The 24493-nt window shown below is 39.9% G+C and overlaps 1 protein-coding gene across 3 annotated transcripts in view; it reads right to left on the bottom strand.

The window, feature by feature from the left end:
* LOC109883781 (glycine receptor subunit beta) overlaps positions 1–24493 on the bottom strand; it is a 66500-nt gene that overhangs the window by 30845 nt on the left and 11162 nt on the right. For all 3 annotated transcript variants that reach the window (XM_031817442.1, XM_031817441.1, XM_031817440.1), the window contains exons 4-6: positions 15522–15589; positions 11369–11595; positions 9958–10040 (exon numbers count right to left, since the gene is read on the bottom strand). In XM_031817442.1, the coding sequence (XP_031673302.1) occupies positions 9958–10040; positions 11369–11595; positions 15522–15589 (378 nt within the window). The remainder of the gene's footprint in view (positions 1–9957; positions 10041–11368; positions 11596–15521; positions 15590–24493) is intronic.

Genomic DNA, 24493 nt, shown 5'->3' with positions numbered 1-24493 from the left:
ACTCGATCAATTGAGAAATTATCATCAGAATCAGAGATTATGCTACAGGACTGCTTTGCTAGCACTGATTATAATATGTTCTGAGACTCCACCTATAACACCAACGAGCTAACCCCCTCCGTCACCGGCTTCATAAGGAACTGCATCGGCAACGTTGTCACAACACTGAAGGTTCGCTGCTTCCACCATCAAATGCCCTGGTTTGACACTGAGGTTGGAGATAAACTAAAGGACAGGACTACCACACACAAGGCTATCACAGACAACCCCGAGGCTACGACCTCTGCAGAGTCATCCAACGAGCAAAAGGACAGTATAGAAGTAACATGGCCTCCTATTTCACAGGCTACGCTGCATGTCGCATGAGCTACAGTCCATTACAGATTACAAAGGAAGACCTAGACGTGATCTGCCCAACGATGCCTCTACCAGACCAACTCAATGCATTTTATGCACGTTTTGACAATGACAACACCATACATTGCGGGAAGGCCATGCTGACCCAGAGGACTGGGTGATCTCACTCTTCGAGGCCGAAGTAAGGTTTTTAATCAGGTCAGCACTCGCAAGGCCGAGGGGTGCGTTCTCAGAGCATGCACAGATTAGTTGGCAGGCATATTCATGGTAATGTTCTACCTCTCCTTATCCCAGTCTGTAATGTTCCCATCTCTCCTTATGCCAGTCTGTAATGGCAGACATATTCATGGTAATGTTCAACCTCTCCTTATCCCAGTCTGTAATGTTCAACCTCTCCTTATCCCAGTCTGTAATGGCAGGCATATTCATGGTAATGTTCAACCTCTCCTTATCCCAGTCTGGAATGTTCCCATCTCTCCTTATCCCAGTCTGTAATGGCAGGCATATTCATGGTAATGTTCAACTTCTCCTTATCCCAGTCTGTAATGGCAGGCATATTCATGGTAATGTTCAAACTCTCCTTATCCCAGTCTGTAATGGCAGACATATTCATGGTAATGTTCAACCTCTCCTTATCCCAGTCTGTAATGGCAGGCATATTCATGGTAATGTTCAACCTCTCCTTATCCCAGTCTGTAATGTTCCCATCTCTCCTTATCCCAGTCTGTAATGGCAGGCATATTCATGGTAATGTTCAACTTCTCCTTATCCCAGTCTGTAATGGCAGGCATATTCATGGTAATGTTCAACCTCTCCTTTTCCCAATCTGTAATGGCAGGCATATTCATGGTAATGTTCAACCTCTCCTTAGCCCAGTCTGTAATGTACAACCTCTCCTTATCCCAGTCTGTAATGTTCAACCTCTCATTATCCCAGTCTGTAATGTTCAACCTCTCCTTATCCCAGTCTGTAATGTTCAACCTCTCCTTATCCCAGTCTGTAATGTTCAACCTCTCCTTGTCCCAGTCTGTAATGACAGGCATATTCATGGTAATGTTCAACCTCTCCTTATCCCAGTCTGTAATGTACAACCTCTCCTTATCCCAGTCTGTAATGTTCAACCTCTCCTTATCCCAGTCTGTAATGTTCAACCTCTCCTTATCCCAGTCTGTAATGGCAAGCATATTCATGGTAATGTTCAACCTCTCCTTATCCCAGTCTGTAACGGCAGGCATATTCATGGTAATGTTCAACTTCTCCTTATCCCAGTCTGTAATGTTCAATCTCTCCTTATCCCAGTCTGTAATGTTCAACCTCTCCTTATCCCAGTCTGTAATGTTCATGCTTCACTGTGGGGATGGTGGGGTGATGAGAGGTGTTGGGTTTGCGCCAGACATAACGTTTTCCTTGATGGCCAAAAAGCTAAATTTTAGTCTCATCTAACCAGAGTTCCTTCTTCCATAAATTTGGGAGTCTCCCACATGCCTTTTGGCGAACACCAAACGAGGTTGCTTATTTTTTTCTTTAAGCAATGGCTTTTTTCTGTCCACTCTTTCATAAAGCCCAGTTCTGTGGAGTGTACAGCTTAAAGTGGTCCTATGGACAGATACTCCAATTTCCGCAGTGGAGCTTTGCAGCTCCTTCAGGGTTATCTTTGGTCTCTTTGTTGCCTCTCTGATTAATGCCCTCCTTGCCTGGTCCGTGGGTTTTAGTGGGCGGCCCTCTCTTGGCAGGTTTGTTGTGGTGCCATATTCTTTCAGTTTTTTAATAATGGATTTAATGGTGCTCCGTGGGATGTTCAAAGTTTCTGATATTTTTTATAACCCAACCCTGATCTGTACTTCTCCACTACTTTGTCCCTGACCTGTTTGGATAGCTCCTTGGTCTTCATGGTGCAGCTTGCTTGGTGGTGCCCCTTGCTTAGTCGTGTTGTAGACTCTGGGGTCTTTCAGAATACGTATATATACTGAGATCATGTGACAGATGGTGTGACACTTAAATAAAGTCCACCCTCTAACCCTTGTGTGCAATCTAACTAATTATGTGACTTCTGAAGGTAATTGCTTGCACCAGATCTTATTTATGGGGCTTCATAGCAAAGGGGGTGAATACACACATCACTTTTCCTTTTTTTCTTTTTTTTTTGAAAGAAGTTATTTTTTAAATTTCACTTCACCAATTTTGTGTATGTCCATTACATGAAATCCAAGTAAAAATCAATTTAAATTACAGGTTGTAATGCAACAAGATAGGAAAAATGCCAAGGGGGTGAATATTTTGCACTGTGTTGCAAACAGGATGTTTTGGAGGATTTTTATTATGTACAGGCTTCCTTCTTTTCACTCTGTCAATTAGGTTCGTATTGTGGAGTAACTGTTGTTTTCTCCTATCACAGCCTTTAAACTCTAACTTTTTTTAAAGTCACCATTGGCCTCATGTCATCCCTGAGCTGTTTTCTTCCTCTCCGGCAACTAAGTTAGGAAGGACACCTGTATCTTTGTAGTGACTTGGTATATTGATACACCATCCAAAGTGTAATTAATGACTACACCTCAAATGGATAATCAATGTCTGCTTTTTATTTTACCCATCTATCAAAGGAATTGGAAAAAAAAACTGGTCTTTGCGGTTGGATCTGTATTTGAAATGCAATGCTCCACTGAGGGACCTTACAGATAATTGCATGTGTGGGGTACAGAGATGAGGTAGTCATTCAAATATCATGTTAAACACTATATACACAGAGTGAGTCCATAGCACCTATTATGTGACTTGAAATGTTTTACTCCCAAAATGATTTATGCTTGCCATTACAAAGGGCTTGAATACTTAACTCAGAGAAAACGGTTATATTATCGCTATCCATTAATGATTCCAAATGATTCCCAACCAAAAATATATATCACTGGTGGTGCAGCCAACTACAATAACAACACTATATAAATATATATCACTGGTGGTGTAGCCAACTACAATAACAACACTATATAAATATATATCCCTGGTGGTGCAGCCAACTACAATAACAACACTATATAAATATATATCCCTGGTGGTGCAGCCAACTACAATAACAACACTATATACATATATATCACTGGTGGTGCAGCCAACTACAATAACAACACTATATAAATATATATCACTGGTGGTGCAGCCAACTACAATAACAACACTATATAAATGTATATCACTGGTGGTGCAGCCAACTACAATAACAACACTATATAAATATATATCACTGGTGGTGCAGTACACTACAATAACAACACTATATAAATGTATATCACTGGTGGTGCAGCCAACTACAATAACAACACTATATAAATATATATCCCTGGTGGTGCAGCCAACTACAATAACAACACTATATAAATGTATATCACTGGTGGTGCAGCCAACTACAATAACAGCACTATATAAATATATATCACTGGTGGTGTAGCCAACTACAATAACAGCACTATATAAATATATATCACTGGTGGTGTAGCCAACTACAATAACAGCACTATATACATATATATCACTGGTGGTGTAGCCAACTACAATAACAGCACTATATAAATATATATCCCTGGTGGTGTAGCCAACTACAATAACAACACTATATAAATATATATCACTGGTGGTGTAGCCAACTACAATAACAGCACTATATAAATATATATCACTGGTGGTGTAGCCAACTACAATAACAACACTATATAAATATATATCACTGGTGGTGTAGCCAACTACAATAACAACACTATATAAATGTATATCCCTGGTGGTGCAGTACACTACAATAACAACACTATATAAATATATATCCCTGGTGGTGCAGCCAACTACAATAACAACACTATATAAATGTATATCCCTGGTGGTGCAGCCAACTACAATAACAACACTATATAAATATATATCACTGGTGGTGCAGCCAACTACAATAACAACACTATATAAATGTATATCACTGGTGGTGCAGCCAACTACAATAACAACACCATATAAATGTATATCACTGGTGGTGCAGTCAACTACAATATAAATGTATATCCCTGGTGGTGCAGCCAGCTACTACAACAAGACTATATGAATGTATATCACTGGTGGTGCAGCCAACTACAATAAATACACTATATGAATGTATATCACTGGTGGTGCAGCCAACTAAAATAACAACACTATATAAATGTATATCACTGGTGGTGCAGCCAACTACAATAAATACACTATATAAATGTATATCACTGGTGGTGCAGCCAACTACAATAAATACACTATATAAATGTATATCACTGGTGGTGCAGCCAACTACAATAAATACACTATATAAATGTATATCACTGGTGGTTGTCGTGGAAATGTCCTCTATTTACCAAATCATGGGAGCAAACCACACACACAAGTCAGAGTTAGTCATAAAAGTCCATCTTTAATCATATAAGCTCTATAGCATTTTGACTTTCAACAGTTCAGTATCTCTAAATGAAAAGTTGAGAGTCCCCACACAATGGCAAAATGGGATCCTTTATAGCAAAGATCACACATAGTCAGACAGCATAGACATATTTCATCGTTCAGCTTTGTCTCCTTTCCCAAACCCCAAACCCCAGAACCATAAACAAATCCTCCAAATCAACAGGCATATATCAAATTGTCATTTAGATACAACCCACTCTAAATACAAACTCCTGGACAAACTCACGGAGAGGAGAATGAGGCTATAGGTTAAGATAGAAACAACATTAGAGGGAGCATAGAATGATTCCAGACACTGCCACCCTCCTTTCTCCACTAGAAAAAGGTAGGGAGTGAAAGACATGTTTACACATGATGCCACTTTGACCTCGCCCCTCCCAGCGGCCCATGCAACTTAGTTTTGACATAGAACAGATAACTGCAACCTCGCCACAGTATTATACAAAAATACCATTCTGATGAGAAGTAACTTACACCCATTTGATGAATATAAAAACACCTTACATATGTTACCAACAAATTCTGAATCTTCCCTAACATGGTGCAGCCAACTACAATAACAACACTATATAAATGTATATCACTGGTGGTGCAGCCAACTACAATAACAGCACTATATAAATGTATATCACTGGTGGTGCAGCCAACTACAATAACAGCACTATATAAATATATATCCCTGGTGGTGCAGCCAACTACAATAACAACACTATATAAATATATATCACTGGTGGTGTAGCCAACTACAATAACAACACTATATAAATATATATCACTGGTGGTGCAGTACACTACAATAACAACACTATATAAATATATATCCCTGGTGGTGCAGCCAACTACAATAACAACACTATATAAATATATATCCCTGGTGGTGCAGCCAACTACAATAACAGCACTATATAAATATATATCACTGGTGGTGTAGCCAACTACAATAACAACACTATATAAATATATATCACTGGTGGTGTAGCCAACTACAATAACAACACTATATAAATGTATATCCCTGGTGGTGCAGTACACTACAATAACAACACTATATAAATATATATCCCTGGTGGTGCAGCCAACTACAATAACAACACTATATAAATGTATATCCCTGGTGGTGCAGCCAACTACAATAACAACACTATATAAATATATATCACTGGTGGTGCAGCCAACTACAATAACAACACTATATAAATGTATATCACTGGTGGTGCAGCCAACTACAATAACAACACCATATAAATGTATATCACTGGTGGTGCAGTCAACTACAATATAAATGTATATCCCTGGTGGTGCAGCCAGCTACTACAACAAGACTATATGAATGTATATCACTGGTGGTGCAGCCAACTACAATAAATACACTATATGAATGTATATCACTGGTGGTGCAGCCAACTAAAATAACAACACTATATAAATGTATATCACTGGTGGTGCAGCCAACTACAATAAATACACTATATAAATGTATATCACTGGTGGTGCAGCCAACTACAATAAATACACTATATAAATGTATATCACTGGTGGTGCAGCCAACTACAATAAATACACTATATAAATGTATATCACTGGTGGTTGTCGTGGAAATGTCCTCTATTTACCAAATCATGGGAGCAAACCACACACACAAGTCAGAGTTAGTCATAAAAGTCCATCTTTAATCATATAAGCTCTATAGCATTTTGACTTTCAACAGTTCAGTATCTCTAAATGAAAAGTTGAGAGTCCCCACACAATGGCAAAATGGGATCCTTTATAGCAAAGATCACACATAGTCAGACAGCATAGACATATTTCATCGTTCAGCTTTGTCTCCTTTCCCAAACCCCAAACCCCAGAACCATAAACAAATCCTCCAAATCAACAGGCATATATCAAATTGTCATTTAGATACAACCCACTCTAAATACAAACTCCTGGACAAACTCACGGAGAGGAGAATGAGGCTATAGGTTAAGATAGAAACAACATTAGAGGGAGCATAGAATGATTCCAGACACTGCCACCCTCCTTTCTCCACTAGAAAAAGGTAGGGAGTGAAAGACATGTTTACACATGATGCCACTTTGACCTCGCCCCTCCCAGCGGCCCATGCAACTTAGTTTTGACATAGAACAGATAACTGCAACCTCGCCACAGTATTATACAAAAATACCATTCTGATGAGAAGTAACTTACACCCATTTGATGAATATAAAAACACCTTACATATGTTACCAACAAATTCTGAATCTTCCCTAACATGGTGCAGCCAACTACAATAACAACACTATATAAATGTATATCACTGGTGGTGCAGCCAACTACAATAACAACACTATATAAATGTATATCACTGGTGGTGCAGCCAACTACAATAACAACACTATATAAATATATATCACTGGTGGTGTAGCCAACTACAATAACAGCACTATATAAATATATATCACTGGTGGTGTAGCCAACTACAATAACAACACTATATAAATATATATCACTGGTGGTGCAGCCAACTACAATAACAACACTATATAAATATATATCCCTGGTGGTGCAGCCAACTACAATAACAACACTATATAAATATATATCCCTGGTGGTGCAGCCAACTACAATAACAACACTATATAAATGTATATCACTGGTGGTGCAGCCAACTACAATAACAACACTATATAAATATATATCCCTGGTGGTGCAGCCAACTACAATAACAGCACTATATAAATATATATCCCTGGTGGTGCAGCCAACTACAATAACAACACTATATAAATATATATCCCTGGTGGTGCAGCCAACTACAATAACAACACTATATAAATATATATCACTGGTGGTGCAGCCAACTACAATAACAACACTATATAAATATATATCACTGGTGGTGCAGCCAACTACAATAACAACACTATATAAATGTATATCACTGGTGGTGCAGCCAACTACAATAACAACACTATATAAATATATATCACTGGTGGTGCAGCCAACTACAATAACAACACTATATAAATGTATATCACTGGTGGTGCAGCCAACTACAATAACAACACTATATAAATGTATATCCCTGGTGGTGCAGCCAACTACAATAACAACACTATATAAATATATATCACTGGTGGTGCAGCCAACTACAATAACAACACTATATAAATGTATATCACTGGTGGTGCAGCCAACTACAATAACAACACTATATAAATATATATCACTGGTGGTGCAGCCAACTACAATAACAACACTATATAAATATATATCACTGGTGGTGCAGCCAACTACAATATAAATGTATATCACTCACTGGTGGTGCAGCCAACTACAATAACAACACTAAATAAATGTATATCACTGGTGGTGCAGCCAACTACAATAACAACACTATATACATATATATCACTGGTGGTGCAGCCAACTACAATAACAACACTATATAAATGTATATCCCTGGTGGTGCAGCCAACTACAATAACAACACTATATACATATATATCACTGGTGGTGCAGCCAACTACAATAACAACACTATATAAATATATATCACTGGTGGTGCAGCCAACTACAATAACAACACTATATAAATGTATATCACTGGTGGTGCAGTACACTACAATAACAACACAATAAAAATATATATCACTGGTGGTGTAGCCAACTACAATAACAACACTATATAAATGTATATCACTGGTGGTGCAGTCAACTACAATATAAAAGTATATCACTGGTGGTGCAGCCAACTACAATAACAACACTATATAAATATATATCCCTGGTGGTGCAGCCAACTACAATAACAGCACTATATAAATATATATCCCTGGTGGTGTAGCCAACTACAATAACAACACTATATAAATATATATCCCTGGTGGTGCAGTACACTACAATAACAACACTATATAAATATATATCCCTGGTGGTGCAGCCAACTACAATAACAACACTATATAAATATATATCCCTGGTGGTGCAGCCAACTACAATAAGAACACTATATAAATATATATCACTGGTGGTGCAGCCAACTACAATAACAACACTATATAAATGTATATCACTGGTGGTGCAGCCAACTACAATAACAACACTATATAAATATATATCACTGGTGGTGCAGCCAACTACAATAACAACACTATATAAATATATATCCCTGGTGGTGCAGCCAACTACAATAACAACACTATATAAATATATATCACTGGTGGTGCAGCCAACTACAATAACAACACTATATAAATATATATCACTGGTGGTGCAGCCAACTACAATAACAACACTATATAAATATATATCACTGGTGGTGCAGCCAACTACAATAACAACACTATATAAATATATATCCCTGGTGGTGCAGCCAACTACAATAACAACACTATATAAATATATATCCCTGGTGGTGTAGCCAACTACAATAACAACACTATATAAATATATATCACTGGTGGTGCAGCCAACTACAATAACAGCACTATATAAATATATATCACTGGTGGTGCAGCCAACTACAATAACAACACTATATAAATATATATCCCTGGTGGTGCAGCCAACTACAATAACAACACTATATACATATATATCACTGGTGGTGTAGCCATCTACAATAACAACACTATATAAATGTATATCACTGGTGGGATGGTTGCCCATGTTGACTCCAACACTTCCCACAGTTGTGTCAAGTTGGTAGAATGTCCTTTGGATGGTGGACTATGCTTGATACACAAAGGAAACAGTTGAGCGTGAAAAACCCAGCAGCTTTGCAGTTCTTGACACAAACCGATGCGTCTGGCATCTACTACCATACTCCATTCAAAGGCACTTAAATATTTGGTTTTGCCCATTCACCCTCTGAATGGCACACATACACAATCCATGTCTCAATTGTCCTAACGCTTAAAAATCCATCTTTAACCCGTCTCCTCCCCATCATCTACACTGATTCAAGTGGATTTAACAGGTGACATCAATAAGGGATCATAGCTTTCACCTGGATTCACCTGGTCAGTCTATGTCATGGAAACAGCAGGTGTTCTTAATGTTTTGTGCACTCACTGTATATGAATATTGCGTGTGTCTCTCTGTGCGTGCGTGTGTGAGCGTGTGTTAGAGAGAGGTTTTACGTACAGCTCTCCAGTTGCATCTTGCAGAGCTGTGTGTCCATGGGGAACAGAGTGAGGTCCAGAGGGCAGGACAGGGTCACTGACAACCTGAACACACAACAGAAAGTCACTGACAACTTGAACACACAACAGACAGTCACTGACAACCTGAACACACAACAGACAGTCACTGACAACCTGAACTCACAACAGACAATCACTGACAACCTGAACTCACAACAGACAGTCACTGACAACCTGAACACACATCAGACAATCACTGACAACCTGAACACACAATAGACAATCACTGACAACCTGAACACACACCAGGCAGTCACTGACAACCTGAACACACATCAGACAATCACTGACAACCTGAACACACAATAGACAATCACTGACAACCTGAATACACACCAGGCAGTCACTGACAACCTGAACACACAACAGGCAGTCACTGACAACCTGAACACACACCAGACAGTCACTGACAACCTGAACACACCAGACAGTCACTGACAACCTGAACACACAACAGACAACCTGAACACACACCAGACAGTCACTGAAAACCTGAACACACAACAGACAGTCACTGACAACCTGAACACAAAGCAGACAGTCACTGACAGCCTGAACACACAACAGACAACTTGAACACACACCAGACAGGCACTGACAACCTGAACACACAACAGACAGTCACTGACAACCTGAACAGACAACTGACAATCACTGGGCACACATAGGCACCTACCCTGGCAGACAGACAGGCTCAAAGGCAGACAGTCAGATAGGCAGTAGTGATGTGCAGTTCGCAAACAATTTGTTATTTTTAAATGACTCTTTTTACTGACTTGATAGTCATGATTCGTTTTTCCAAGTCCCTCAGTCATTTTAGTCCTTCATTGCTCCAACCACTAGCTGTCTATCATGTGGGTCCAATTCACTGATTATTGAACGTTATCAATGGACACAGCTTTGTAGAACCAAAACATACACATGCCTCTGCTTAACACGCAACACTGAAACTCCAAACCGAAACGTTTGTGGGACTACTGCAGTTCGAACGATATTGTGCTTATCTTCCTCGCGACAGTCAAGTATTCCGCCAAGAGTCGTTCATAAAGAAGTCTGGTTGGGGCGCATCTAGACCTCGTTTCAAAGATATAAAGAAATAATTGTATTTGTATGCCTAGCAATCAAAAATGTATTAAGTTGGAAGCACACTTTTGGAAGCACACAAGTCTCAGTCACAAATGACATAAGCCCCCATAAGACTAAGAGTTTTTAGTTCATTGTTTGCCGGTAGGGGGTTCTGCTCTGGGCATTACTGAATCAAATTATTAACAAAATCAGTCTAAAACGAGTTGATAAGATCTCAGTCAGTAAAAAGAGTCAAACTTCACAGACAGACAGACAGACAGACAGACCTCATGCTGATGAGAATGTCTCCATTCCTGAAGATAAATAACAGGATGTTGTCTTGCGTGACGTCATGGAAGTTGGCATGTTTCTCGTTGGCGAAGAACAGGTCTGGTTTCCATAGACACTGGAATATCTTGGGGTCCACCGTCAGCGCTTCTCCTTTGAAGTCTGCCGGGAGCTTCAGCCTCGGGTCGTTCCACCGCTGACGCAGGAAGATGTTCACACGGTAGTCCTAGCAACAATCAATCATTTGTTAGTACAAAGTCAATTAAACCCCTAGAGTCAACATTCGCTCCCCCATAGAAATCGAATTAGCATAATAATTAAAATCCCTCCCCAAATCTTTCTGTTTAAGCTAGATATCTGTCTCAATCCCCCATCTCCATGCCCTATGTCCACCTAATGGACGCTTTGACGGATGTCTAGTTTTCATATTCGACGCACATGTGCTTTGCTTTTCAACTAGCTAAAACTTAAAGCTAGTTGGAGTCTGTGTGTGTACTTCCATTTGTATCACTGCATGGTAAAGCAACGCATGAGTAGAATTAAATAATAATAATCATCAATCTACACACTATACCCCATAATGACAAAGATCAATCTACACACGATACCCCATAATGACAAAGATCAATCTACACACTATACCCAATAATGACAAAGATCAATCTACACACGATACCCCATAATGACAAAGATCAATCTACACACGATACCCCATAATGACAAAGATCAATCTACACACTATACCCCATAATGACAAAGATCAATCTACACACTATACCCCATAATGACAAAGATCAATCTACACACTATACCCCATAATGACAAAGATCAATCTACACACTATACCCCATAATGACAAAGATCAATCTACACACTATACCCCATAATGACAAAGATCAATCTACACACTATACCCCATAATGACAAAGATCAATCTTCACACTATACCCCATAATGACAAAGATCAATCTTCACACTATGCCCCATAATGACAAAGATCAATCTACACACGATACCCCATAATGACAAAGATCAATCTTCACACGATACCCCATAATGACAAAGATCAATCTACACACGATACCCCATAATGACAAAGATCAATCTACACACGATACCCCATAATGACAAAGCAAAAATGGAAAAAACACCTTATTTACATATAGGAAGTATTCAGACCATTTTGCTATGAGACTAGAAATTGAGCTCAGGTGCATCCTGTTTCCATTAATCATCCTTGAGATGTTTCTACAACTTGATTGGAGTCCATCTGTGGTCAATTAAATTGATTGGACATGATTTGGAAAGACACACACCTGTCTATACAAGGTCCCACAGTTGACAGTCCATGAACCAAGTCATGAGGTCAGAGGAGTATAGAGTGCAGCGATGTGTCCTATAACTTCTTCTAGCTAGGGGGCAGTATTTTCATTTTTGGAAAAATAACGTTCCCAGAGTAAACAGGCTATTTTGTCAGGACCAGATGCTAGAATATGCATATAATTGACAGTTTAGGATAGAAAACACTCTAAAGTTTCCAAAACTGTAAAAATATTGTCTGTGAGTATAACAGAACTGATATTGCAGACGAAAGCCTGAGAAAAATCCAATCCGGAAGTGACTCGTGTTTTGAAAGCTCTGTGTTCTGGTGTGTCCCTATTGAGCAGTGAATGGGCTATCAACCAGATTCCCTTTTCTATGTATTCCCCAAGGTGTCTAGAGCATTTTGACGTAGTTTAGCGATGTGTCCTATAAGGAGCATTGGTGGCAAATCTGATGGCCGAATGGTAAAGAACATCTAGCCGCTCGAGAGCACCCTTACCTGCCGATCTATAAACGATGTCTACGTAATCTAGCATGTGTAGGCTGGTCATCTGAATCAGGGTTAGTTTGGTAGCAGGGGTTAAAGAGGAGCGATTACGATGGAGGAAACCAAGTCTAGATTTAACTTTAGCCTGCAGCTTTGATATGTGCTGAGAGAAGGACAGTGTACCGTCTAGCCATACTCCCAAGTACTTGTATGAGGTGACTATCTCAAGCTCTAAACTCTCAGATGTAGGAATCACACCTGTGGGGAGAGGGGCATTATTCTTGCCAGACCACATGACCTTTGTTTTAGAGATGTTCAGAATAAGGTTAAGGGCAGAGAAAGCTTGTTTGACACTAAGAAAGCTTTGTGTAGAGCGATTAACACAACATCTGGGGAGGGACCAGCTGAGTATAAGACTGTATCATCTGCATATAAATGGATGAGAGAGCTTCCTACCTCCTGAGCTGTGTTGTTGATGTAAATTGAGAAGAGCATGGGGCCTAGGATCTAGCCCTGGGGAACTCCCTTGGTGACAGGCAGTGGCTGAGACAGCAGGTGTTCTGACTTTATACACTGCACTCTTTGAGAGAGGTAGTTACCAAACCAGGCCAAAGACCCCTCAGAGACACCAATACTCCTTAGCCGGCCCACAAGAATGTAATGGTCTACCGTATTAAAAGATTTGGCCAAGTCAATAAAAATAGCAGCACAACATTGTTTAGATTCAAGGGCAATGGTGACATCAGTGAGGACCTACTGTATATGGTTGCAGTGACACATCCATAACCTGAGTGCAAACCAGATGGCATACCCAAGAGAATACTATAGACATCAAGAAAGCCAGTCAGTTGATTATTGACATGTTTTTCCAACACTTTTGATAAACAGGGCAAAATAGAAATAGGCCTTAAACAGTTAGGATCAGCTTGATCTGACCCTTTAAATAAAGGACGAACCGTGACTGCCTTCCAAGCAATGGGAACCTCCCCAGAGAGGAGAGACAGGTTAAAAATGTTGGAGATATGCTTTGCCATGATAGGGGCAGCAACCTTAAAGAAGAAAGGGTCTAAACCATCTGACCCAGGTGTTTTTTGGGGGTCAAGGAGCTCCTCTAGCACCTCAGAATCAGTGACCACCTGCAGGGGAAACCTTTGTAGTGGGGCAGGGGGTCAAGAGGGAGGAGGATCGGGGATAGTCACATCAGAAGGGGTGGGAGATGAGGAAATGTTGGACGGGCAAGGAGGCATGGCTGAGTCAAATAGGAATCCTGACTTAATGAAGTGATGATTAAAGAGCTCAGCCATGTGCTCCTTGTCAGTAACAACCATATCATCAACATTAAGGGACATGGGCAGCTGTGAGGAGGAGGGTTTATTCTCCACATCTTTAACCATTTTCCAGAACTTCTTGGGGTTAGACCCACAGAGAGAGAACTGCTCCTTAAAGTAACTATCTTTGGCCTTCCAGATAGCCTGAGTGCACTTATTTCTCATTTGCCTGAACGAGAGCCAATCAGCCTGGGTATGCGTGTGCCGAGCAATTTGCCAAATGGGATTGTTGAGGTGGAGTAAGCCAGATCATGGTCGAACCAGGTGCCGAACCTGTTTTTAAATCTGAAAATATCAAAAAGAAAAGGTCCAAGCATCTTCGACAGAGGGGATCAAGCTGATTCTATCCAGATTTACAGAGTCCAGTTCATGAAGGAAGGCTCGTTAAAGTTTTATATCAAACGTCTAGGACAAATCAGGACAGGTTGTTTCACTGAGCAGCCTTTATGAACACAGGCTGTAAAACAGTGATCACTAAGGACATGATAGAAAACACCAGACTGATACCTATCAGGATTATTTGTGAGGATAACATTGAGGAGAGTAGCCTTTTCTGGGTGTTTGGAGTCATACCTTGTGGGATTGGTAATAATCTGAGTAAGATTTAGGGAGCCCTATTGCTTTAGGACTTGGCTCAGGTAGTTTAAGCATGTCCTAGCAGGACAAATTCAGACTTAGTGTAAGGGGCCAGGAGAGTTTAGGGCAGCATACAGAATAATGCTGATAGCATACAGTCTGATGGTGGTAGCATACAGTCTGATGGTGGTAGCATACAGGCTACTGTTTATAGGATACAGGCTAATGTTTATAGCATATATGCTAATGGTGGTAGCATACAGGCTACTGTTAATAGCATATAGGCTAATGTTTATAGCATATAGGCTAATGGTGGTAGCATACAGGCTACTGTTTATAGCATACAGGCTACTGTTTATAGCATATAGGCTAATGTTGATGACGTTGGAATGTTGGTAGCATTGTTAGCATGGTTTTAGCATTAGTAACTCTGCTCACCATGTTGGTTTCCTGGATGGAGCCAAAACTGTTGATAAACATATTAATCTTGTCTTCCACCGGAACACCTGGGACACACACACACACACACACACACACACACACACACACACACACAGACACACACACACACACACACACACAAACACATACAGGCTTATAACACTTTCAGTTTATTAACCAAACAGACTCATTCTGTCCTCCTCCTCCTCTCTTCCTCTCCCCCTCTCCTCTCTTCTCCTTTCTCCTTCTTCTCTCCTCCTCTTCTCTTCTGTCCTCTCCTCCACTCCTCTCTTCTCCTCCTCCTCTCTTCCTCTTCTCTCTTCTGTCCCCCTCTTCCTCTCCTCTCCTCTCTTCTCCTCCTCCTCTCTTCCTCTCCTCAACATAAACACCCCCATGCCAGTTTTATTCCAGTTTGTGTGTGTGTTTGTGTCGGTGTGTGTGTGTGTGTGTGTGTCGGTGTGTGTGTGTCTGTGTCGGTGTGTGTGTGTGTGTTTGGCATTTCTGTGGTCTTGACAGTCATGTGATCATTCCGCTCCACTCAACCTGATTCGCAGCATATGGCCGTGGCTCTCTCTCTCACACACACAGACACACACACACACAGACACACACACACACACACAGACACACACACAGACACACACACACACAGACACACACACACAGACACACACACAGACACACACACACACACACACAAACACATACAGGCTTATAACACTTTCAGTTTATTAACCAAACAGACTCATTCTGTCCTCCTCCTCCTCTCTTCCTCTCCCCCTCTCCTCTCTTCTCCTTTCTCCTTCTTCTCTCCTCCTCTTCTCTTCTGTCCTCTCCTCCACTCCTCTCTTCTCCTCCTCCTCTCTTCCTCTTCTCTCTTCTGTCCCCCTCTTCCTCTCCTCTCCTCTCTTCTCCTCCTCCTCTCTTCCTCTCCTCTCCTCCACTCTTCTGCTCCTCTCCTCTCTTTTCCCCCTCTTCTTTCTTCTTTCCCCTCATCTCCTCCTCTCCTCTCTTCTCATCCACTTCTCTCTTCTCCTCCTGTCTCTTCTCCTCCTCTTCTTTCTTCTGTCCCCTCTTCTCTCTTCTCCTCCTCTTCTCCTTTCCTCCTCTCCTCCTCTTATCTATTCTCATCCTCTTCTCCTTTCTCCTCCTCCTCTCCTCATCTTCTCCCGCTCCTCTTCTCTGTTATCCTCCTCTTCTAATCCTCTTCTCTATTATCCTCCTCCTCTCCACCTCTTCTCTCTTCTCCTCCTCTCCACCTCTTCTCTCTTCTCTTCCTCTTCTCTCTTCTTGCTCCCCCCCTCCTCCTCTTCTTCTGCTCCTCTTCTCCTCATCTCTCCTCTCCTCCTCTCTCATCTACTCCTCTTTCTCTCTTCCCTCTTCTCCTCTCTCTATCCTACTCTTCTCCAGCTCCTCTCCTCCTCTTCTCTCTTCTATTGAACTGTTACGGTATAACAGGTCAATAGAGTCATGGGTTGTTACGGTATAACAGGTCAATAGAGTCATGGGTTAGGGTTGTTACTGTATAACAGGTCAATAGAGTCATGGGTTAGAGTCGTTACTGTATAACAGGTCAATAGAGTCATGGGTTGTTACGGTATAACAGGTCAATAGAGTCATGGGTTAGAGTCGTTACTGTATAACAGGTCAATAGAGTCATGGGTTAGAGTCGTTACTGTATAACAGGTCAATAGAGTCATGGGTTGTTACGGTATAACAGGTCAATAGAGTCATGGGTTAGAGTTGTTACTGTATAACAGGTCAATAGAGTCATGGGTTGTTACTGTATAACAGGTCAATAGAGTCATGAGTTGTTACTGTATAACAGGTCAATAGAGTCATGGGTTGTTACTGTATAACAGGTCAATAGAGTCATGAGTTAGAGTCGTTACTGTATAACAGGTCAATAGGGTCATGAGTTGTTACTGTATGACAGGTCAATAGAGTCATGGGTTGTTACTGTATAACAGGTCAATAGAGTCATGGGTTAGAGTTGTTACTGTATAACAGGTCAATAGGGTCATGAGTTGTTACTGTATAACAGTTCAATAGAGTCATGGGTTAGAGTCGTTACTGTATAACAGGTCAATAGGGTCATGGGTTAGAGTCGTTACTGTATAACAGGTCAATAGAGTCATGGGTTGTTACTGTATAACAGGTCAATAGAGTCATGGGTTAGAGTCGTTACTGTATAACAGGTCAATAGAGTCATGGGTTGTTACTGTATAACAGTTCAATAGAGTCATGGGTTGTTACGGTATAACAGGTCAATAGAGTCATGGGTCGTTACTGTATAACAGTTCAATAGAGTCATGGGTTAGAGTCGTTACTGTATAACACGTCAATAGAGTCATGGGTTAGAGTCGTTACTGTATAACAGGTCAATAGAGTCATGGGTTGTTACTGTATAACAGTTCAATAGAGTCATGGGTTAGAGTTGTTACTGTATAACAGGTCAATAGAGTCATGGGTTGTTACTGTATAACAGGTCAATAGAGTCATGGGTTAGAGTTGTTACTGTATAACAGGTCAATAGAGTCATGGGTTAGAGTTGTTACTGTATAACAGTTCAATAGAGTCATGGGTTGTTACTGTATAACAGGTCAATAGAGTCATGGGTTAGAGTCGTTACTGTATAACAGGTCAATAGAGTCATGGGTTGTTACTGTATAACACGTCAATAGAGTCATGGGTTAGAGTCGTTACTATATAACAGGTCAATAGAGTCATGGGTTGTTACTGTATAACAGGTCAATAGGGTCATGAGTTGTTACTGTATAACAGGTCAATAGGGTCATGAGTTGTTACTGTATAACAGGTCAATAGAGTCATGGGTTGTTACTGTATAACAGGTCAATAGGGTCATGAGTTGTTACTGTATAACAGGTCAATAGAGTCATGGGTTGTTACTGTATAACAGGTCAATAGAGTCATGGGTTGTTACTGTATAACAGGTCAATAGAGTCATGAGTTAGAGTCGTTACTGTATAACAGGTCAATAGGGTCATGGGTTAGAGTCGTTACTGTATAACAGGTCAATAGAGTCATGGGTTGTTACTGTATAACAGGTCAATAGAGTCATGGGTTAGAGTCGTTATTGTATAACAGGTCAATAGAGTCATGGGTTGTTACTGTATAACAGTTCAATAGAATCATGGGTTGTTACGGTATAACAGGTCAATAGAGTCATGGGTCGTTACTGTATAACAGTTCAATAGAGTCATGGGTTAGAGTCGTTACTGTATAACACGTCAATAGAGTCATGGGTTAGAGTCGTTACTGTATAACAGGTCAATAGAGTCATGGGTTGTTACTGTATAACAGTTCAATAGAGTCATGGGTTAGAGTTGTTACTGTATAACAGGTCAATAGAGTCATGGGTTGTTACTGTATAACAGGTCAATAGAGTCATGGGTTAGAGTTGTTACTGTATAACAGGTCAATAGAGTCATGGGTTAGAGTTGTTACTGTATAACAGTTCAATAGAGTCATGGGTTGTTACTGTATAACAGGTCAATAGAGTCATGGGTTAGAGTCGTTACTGTATAACAGGTCAATAGAGTCATGGGTTGTTACTGTATAACACGTCAATAGAGTCATGGGTTAGAGTCGTTACTATATAACAGGTCAATAGAGTCATGGGTTGTTACTGTATAACAGGTCAATAGGGTCATGAGTTGTTACTGTATAACAGGTCAATAGGGTCATGAGTTGTTACTGTATAACAGGTCAATAGAGTCATGGGTTGTTACTGTATAACAGGTCAATAGGGTCATGAGTTGTTACTGTATAACAGGTCAATAGAGTCATGGGTTGTTACTGTATAACAGGTCAATAGAGTCATGGGTTGTTACTGTATAACAGGTCAATAGAGTCATGAGTTAGAGTCGTTACTGTATAACAGGTCAATAGGGTCATGAGTTGTTACTGTATAACAGGTCAATAGAGTCATGGGTTGTTACTGTATAACAGGTCAATAGAGTCATGGGTTAGAGTTGTTACTGTATAACAGGTCAATAGGGTCATGAGTTGTTACTGTATAACAGTTCAATAGAGTCATGGGTTAGAGTCGTTACTGTATAACAGGTCAATAGGGTCATGGGTTAGAGTCGTTACTGTATAACAGGTCAATAGAGTCATGGGTTGTTACTGTATAACAGGTCAATAGAGTCATGGGTTAGAGTCGTTACTGTATAACAGGTCAATAGAGTCATGGGTTGTTACTGTATAACAGTTCAATAGAGTCATGGGTTGTTACGGTATAACAGGTCAATAGAGTCATGGGTCGTTACTGTATAACAGTTCAATAGAGTCATGGGTTAGAGTCGTTACTGTATAACACGTCAATAGAGTCATGGGTTAGAGTCGTTACTGTATAACAGGTCAATAGAGTCATGGGTTGTTACTGTATAACAGTTCAATAGAGTCATGGGTTAGAGTTGTTACTGTATAACAGGTCAATAGAGTCATGGGTTGTTACTGTATAACAGGTCAATAGAGTCATGGGTTAGAGTTGTTACTGTATAACAGGTCAATAGAGTCATGGGTTAGAGTTGTTACTGTATAACAGTTCAATAGAGTCATGGGTTGTTACTGTATAACAGGTCAATAGAGTCATGGGTTAGAGTCGTTACTGTATAACAGGTCAATAGAGTCATGGGTTGTTACTGTATAACACGTCAATAGAGTCATGGGTTAGAGTCGTTACTGTATAACAGGTCAATAGAGTCATGGGTTGTTACTGTATAACAGGTCAATAGAGTCATGGGTTGTTACTGTATAACAGTTCAATAGAGTCATGGGTTAAAGTTGTTACTGTATAACAGGTCAATAGAGTCATGGGTTAGAGTCGTTACTGTATAACAGGTCAATAGAGTCATGGGTTAGAGTTGTTACTGTATAACAGTTCAATAGAGTCATGGGTTAGAGTCGTTAGTGTATAACAGGTCAATAGAGTCATGGGTTGTTACTGTATAACAGTTCAATAGAGTCATGGGTTAGAGTCGTTACTGTATAACAGGTCAATAGGGTCATGGGTTAGAGTCGTTACTGTATAACAGGTCAATAGAGTCATGGGTTGTTACTGTATAACAGGTCAATAGAGTCATGGGTTAGAGTCGTTACTGTATAACAGGTCAATAGAGTCATGGGTTGTTACTGTATAACAGTTCAATAGAGTCATGGGTTGTTACGGTATAACAGGTCAATAGAGTCATGGGTCGTTACTGTATAACAGTTCAATAGAGTCATGGGTTAGAGTCGTTACTGTATAACACGTCAATAGAGTCATGGGTTAGAGTCGTTACTGTATAACAGGTCAATAGAGTCATGGGTTGTTACTGTATAACAGTTCAATAGAGTCATGGGTTAGAGTTGTTACTGTATAACAGGTCAATAGAGTCATGGGTTGTTACTGTATAACAGGTCAATAGAGTCATGGGTTAGAGTTGTTACTGTATAACAGGTCAATAGAGTCATGGGTTAGAGTTGTTACTGTATAACAGTTCAATAGAGTCATGGGTTGTTACTGTATAACAGGTCAATAGAGTCATGGGTTAGAGTCGTTACTGTATAACAGGTCAATAGAGTCATGGGTTGTTACTGTATAACACGTCAATAGAGTCATGGGTTAGAGTCGTTACTGTATAACAGGTCAATAGAGTCATGGGTTGTTACTGTATAACAGGTCAATAGAGTCATGGGTTGTTACTGTATAACAGTTCAATAGAGTCATGGGTTAAAGTTGTTACTGTATAACAAGTCAATAGAGTCATGGGTTAGAGTCGTTACTGTATAACAGGTCAATAGAGTCATGGGTTAGAGTTGTTACTGTATAACAGTTCAATAGAGTCATGGGTTAGAGTCGTTAGTGTATAACAGGTCAATAGAGTCATGGGTTGTTACTGTATAACAGTTCAATAGAGTCATGGGTTAGAGTCGTTACTGTATAACAGGTCAATAGAGTCATGGGTTAGAGTCGTTACTGTATAACAGGTCAATAGAGTCATGGGTTAGAGTCGTTACTGTATAACAGGTCAATAGAGTCATGGGTTAGAGTCGTTACTGTATAACAGGTCAATAGAGTCATGGGTTGTTACTGTATAACAGGTCAATAGAGTCATGGGTTGTTACTGTATAACAGGTCAATAGAGTCATGGGTTGTTACTGTATAACAGGTCAATAGAGTCATGGGTTGTTACTGTATAACAGGTCAATAGAGTCATGGGTTAGAGTCGTTACTGTATAACAGGTCAATAGAGTCATGGGTTGTTACTGTATAACACGTCAATAGAGTCATGGGTTGTTACTGTATAACAGGTCAATAGAGTCATGGGTTGTTACTGTATAACAGTTTAATAGAGTCATGGGTTAGAGTCGTTACTGTATAACAGGTCAATAGAGTCATGGGTTGTTACTGTATAACACGTCAATAGAGTCATGGGTTGTTACTGTATAACAGGTCAATAGAGTCATGGGTTGTTACTGTATAACAGGTCAATAGAGTCATGGGTTGTTACTGTATAACAGTTCAATAGAGTCATGGGTTGTTACGGTATAACAGGTCAATAGAGTCATGGGTTAGAGTCGTTAGTGTATAACAGGTCAATAGAGTCATGGGTTGTTACTGTATAACAGTTCAATAGAGTCATGGGTTAGAGTCGTTACTGTATAACAGGTCAATAGGGTCATGGGTTAGAGTCGTTACTGTATAACAGGTCAATAGAGTCATGGGTTGTTACTGTATAACAGGTCAATAGAGTCATGGGTTAGAGTCGTTACTGTATAACAGGTCAATAGAGTCATGGGTTGTTACTGTATAACAGTTCAATAGAGTCATGGGTTGTTACGGTATAACAGGTCAATAGAGTCATGGGTCGTTACTGTATAACAGTTCAATAGAGTCATGGGTTAGAGTCGTTACTGTATAACACGTCAATAGAGTCATGGGTTAGAGTCGTTACTGTATAACAGGTCAATAGAGTCATGGGTTGTTACTGTATAACAGTTCAATAGAGTCATGGGTTAGAGTTGTTACTGTATAACAGGTCAATAGAGTCATGGGTTGTTACTGTATAACAGGTCAATAGAGTCATGGGTTAGAGTTGTTACTGTATAACAGGTCAATAGAGTCATGGGTTAGAGTTGTTACTGTATAACAGTTCAATAGAGTCATGGGTTGTTACTGTATAACAGGTCAATAGAGTCATGGGTTAGAGTCGTTACTGTATAACAGGTCAATAGAGTCATGGGTTGTTACTGTATAACACGTCAATAGAGTCATGGGTTAGAGTCGTTACTGTATAACAGGTCAATAGAGTCATGGGTTGTTACTGTATAACAGGTCAATAGAGTCATGGGTTGTTACTGTATAACAGTTCAATAGAGTCATGGGTTAAAGTTGTTACTGTATAACAGGTCAATAGAGTCATGGGTTAGAGTCGTTACTGTATAACAGGTCAATAGAGTCATGGGTTAGAGTTGTTACTGTATAACAGTTCAATAGAGTCATGGGTTAGAGTCGTTAGTGTATAACAGGTCAATAGAGTCATGGGTTGTTACTGTATAACAGTTCAATAGAGTCATGGGTTAGAGTCGTTACTGTATAACAGGTCAATAGAGTCATGGGTTAGAGTCGTTACTGTATAACAGGTCAATAGAGTCATGGGTTAGAGTCGTTACTGTATAACAGGTCAATAGAGTCATGGGTTAGAGTCGTTACTGTATAACAGGTCAATAGAGTCATGGGTTGTTACTGTATAACAGGTCAATAGAGTCATGGGTTGTTACTGTATAACAGGTCAATAGAGTCATGGGTTGTTACTGTATAACAGGTCAATAGAGTCATGGGTTGTTACTGTATAACAGGTCAATAGAGTCATGGGTTAGAGTCGTTACTGTATAACAGGTCAATAGAGTCATGGGTTGTTACTGTATAACAGGTCAATAGAGTCATGGGTTGTTACTGTATAACAGGTCAATAGAGTCATGGGTTGTTACTGTATAACAGTTTAATAGAGTCATGGGTTAGAGTCGTTACTGTATAACAGGTCAATAGAGTCATGGGTTGTTACTGTATAACACGTCAATAGAGTCATGGGTTGTTACTGTATAACAGGTCAATAGAGTCATGGGTTGTTACTGTATAACAGGTCAATAGAGTCATGGGTTGTTACTGTATAACAGTTCAATAGAGTCATGGGTTGTTACGGTATAACAGGTCAATAGAGTCATGGGTTGTTACTGTATAACAGTTCAATAGAGTCATGGGTTGTTACTGTATAACAGTTCAATAGAGTCATGGGTTGTTACGGTATAACAGGTCAATAGAGTCATGGGTTGTTACTGTATAACAGTTCAATAGAGTCATGGGTTGTTACTGTATAACAGTTCAATAGAGTCATGGGTTGTTACTGTATAACAGGTCAATAGAGTCATGGGTTGTTACTGTATAACACGTCAATAGAGTCATGGGTTGTTACTGTATAACAGGTCAATAGAGTCATGGGTTGTTACTGTATAACACGTCAATAGAGTCATGGGTTGTTACTGTATAACAGGTCAATAGAGTCATGGGTTGTTACTGTATAACAGTTCAATAGAGTCATGGGTTAGAGTTGTTACTGTATAACAGTTCAATAGAGTCATGGGTTGTTACTGTATAACAGGTCAATAGAGTCATGGGTTGTTACTGTATAACAGTTCAATAGAGTCATGGGTTAAAGTTGTTACTGTATAACAGGTCAATAGAGTCATGGGTTGTTACGGTATAACAGGTCAATAGAGTCATGAGTTGTTACGGTATAACAGGTCAATAGAGTCATGGGTTAGAGTTGTTACTGTATAACAGGTCAATAGAGTCATGGGTTGTTACTGTATAACAGTTCAATAGAGTCATGGGTTAGAGTTGTTACTGTATAACAGTTCAATAGAGTCATGGGTTGTTACGGTATAACAGGTCAATAGAGTCA

This window comes from Oncorhynchus kisutch, unplaced genomic scaffold (assembly GCF_002021735.2).
Source record: "Oncorhynchus kisutch isolate 150728-3 unplaced genomic scaffold, Okis_V2 scaffold1023, whole genome shotgun sequence".
Lineage (NCBI taxonomy): Eukaryota > Metazoa > Chordata > Actinopteri > Salmoniformes > Salmonidae > Oncorhynchus > Oncorhynchus kisutch.
The sequence above is the reverse complement of the archived record's forward strand: the minus strand, read 5'-3'. Positions and strand labels throughout refer to the sequence as shown.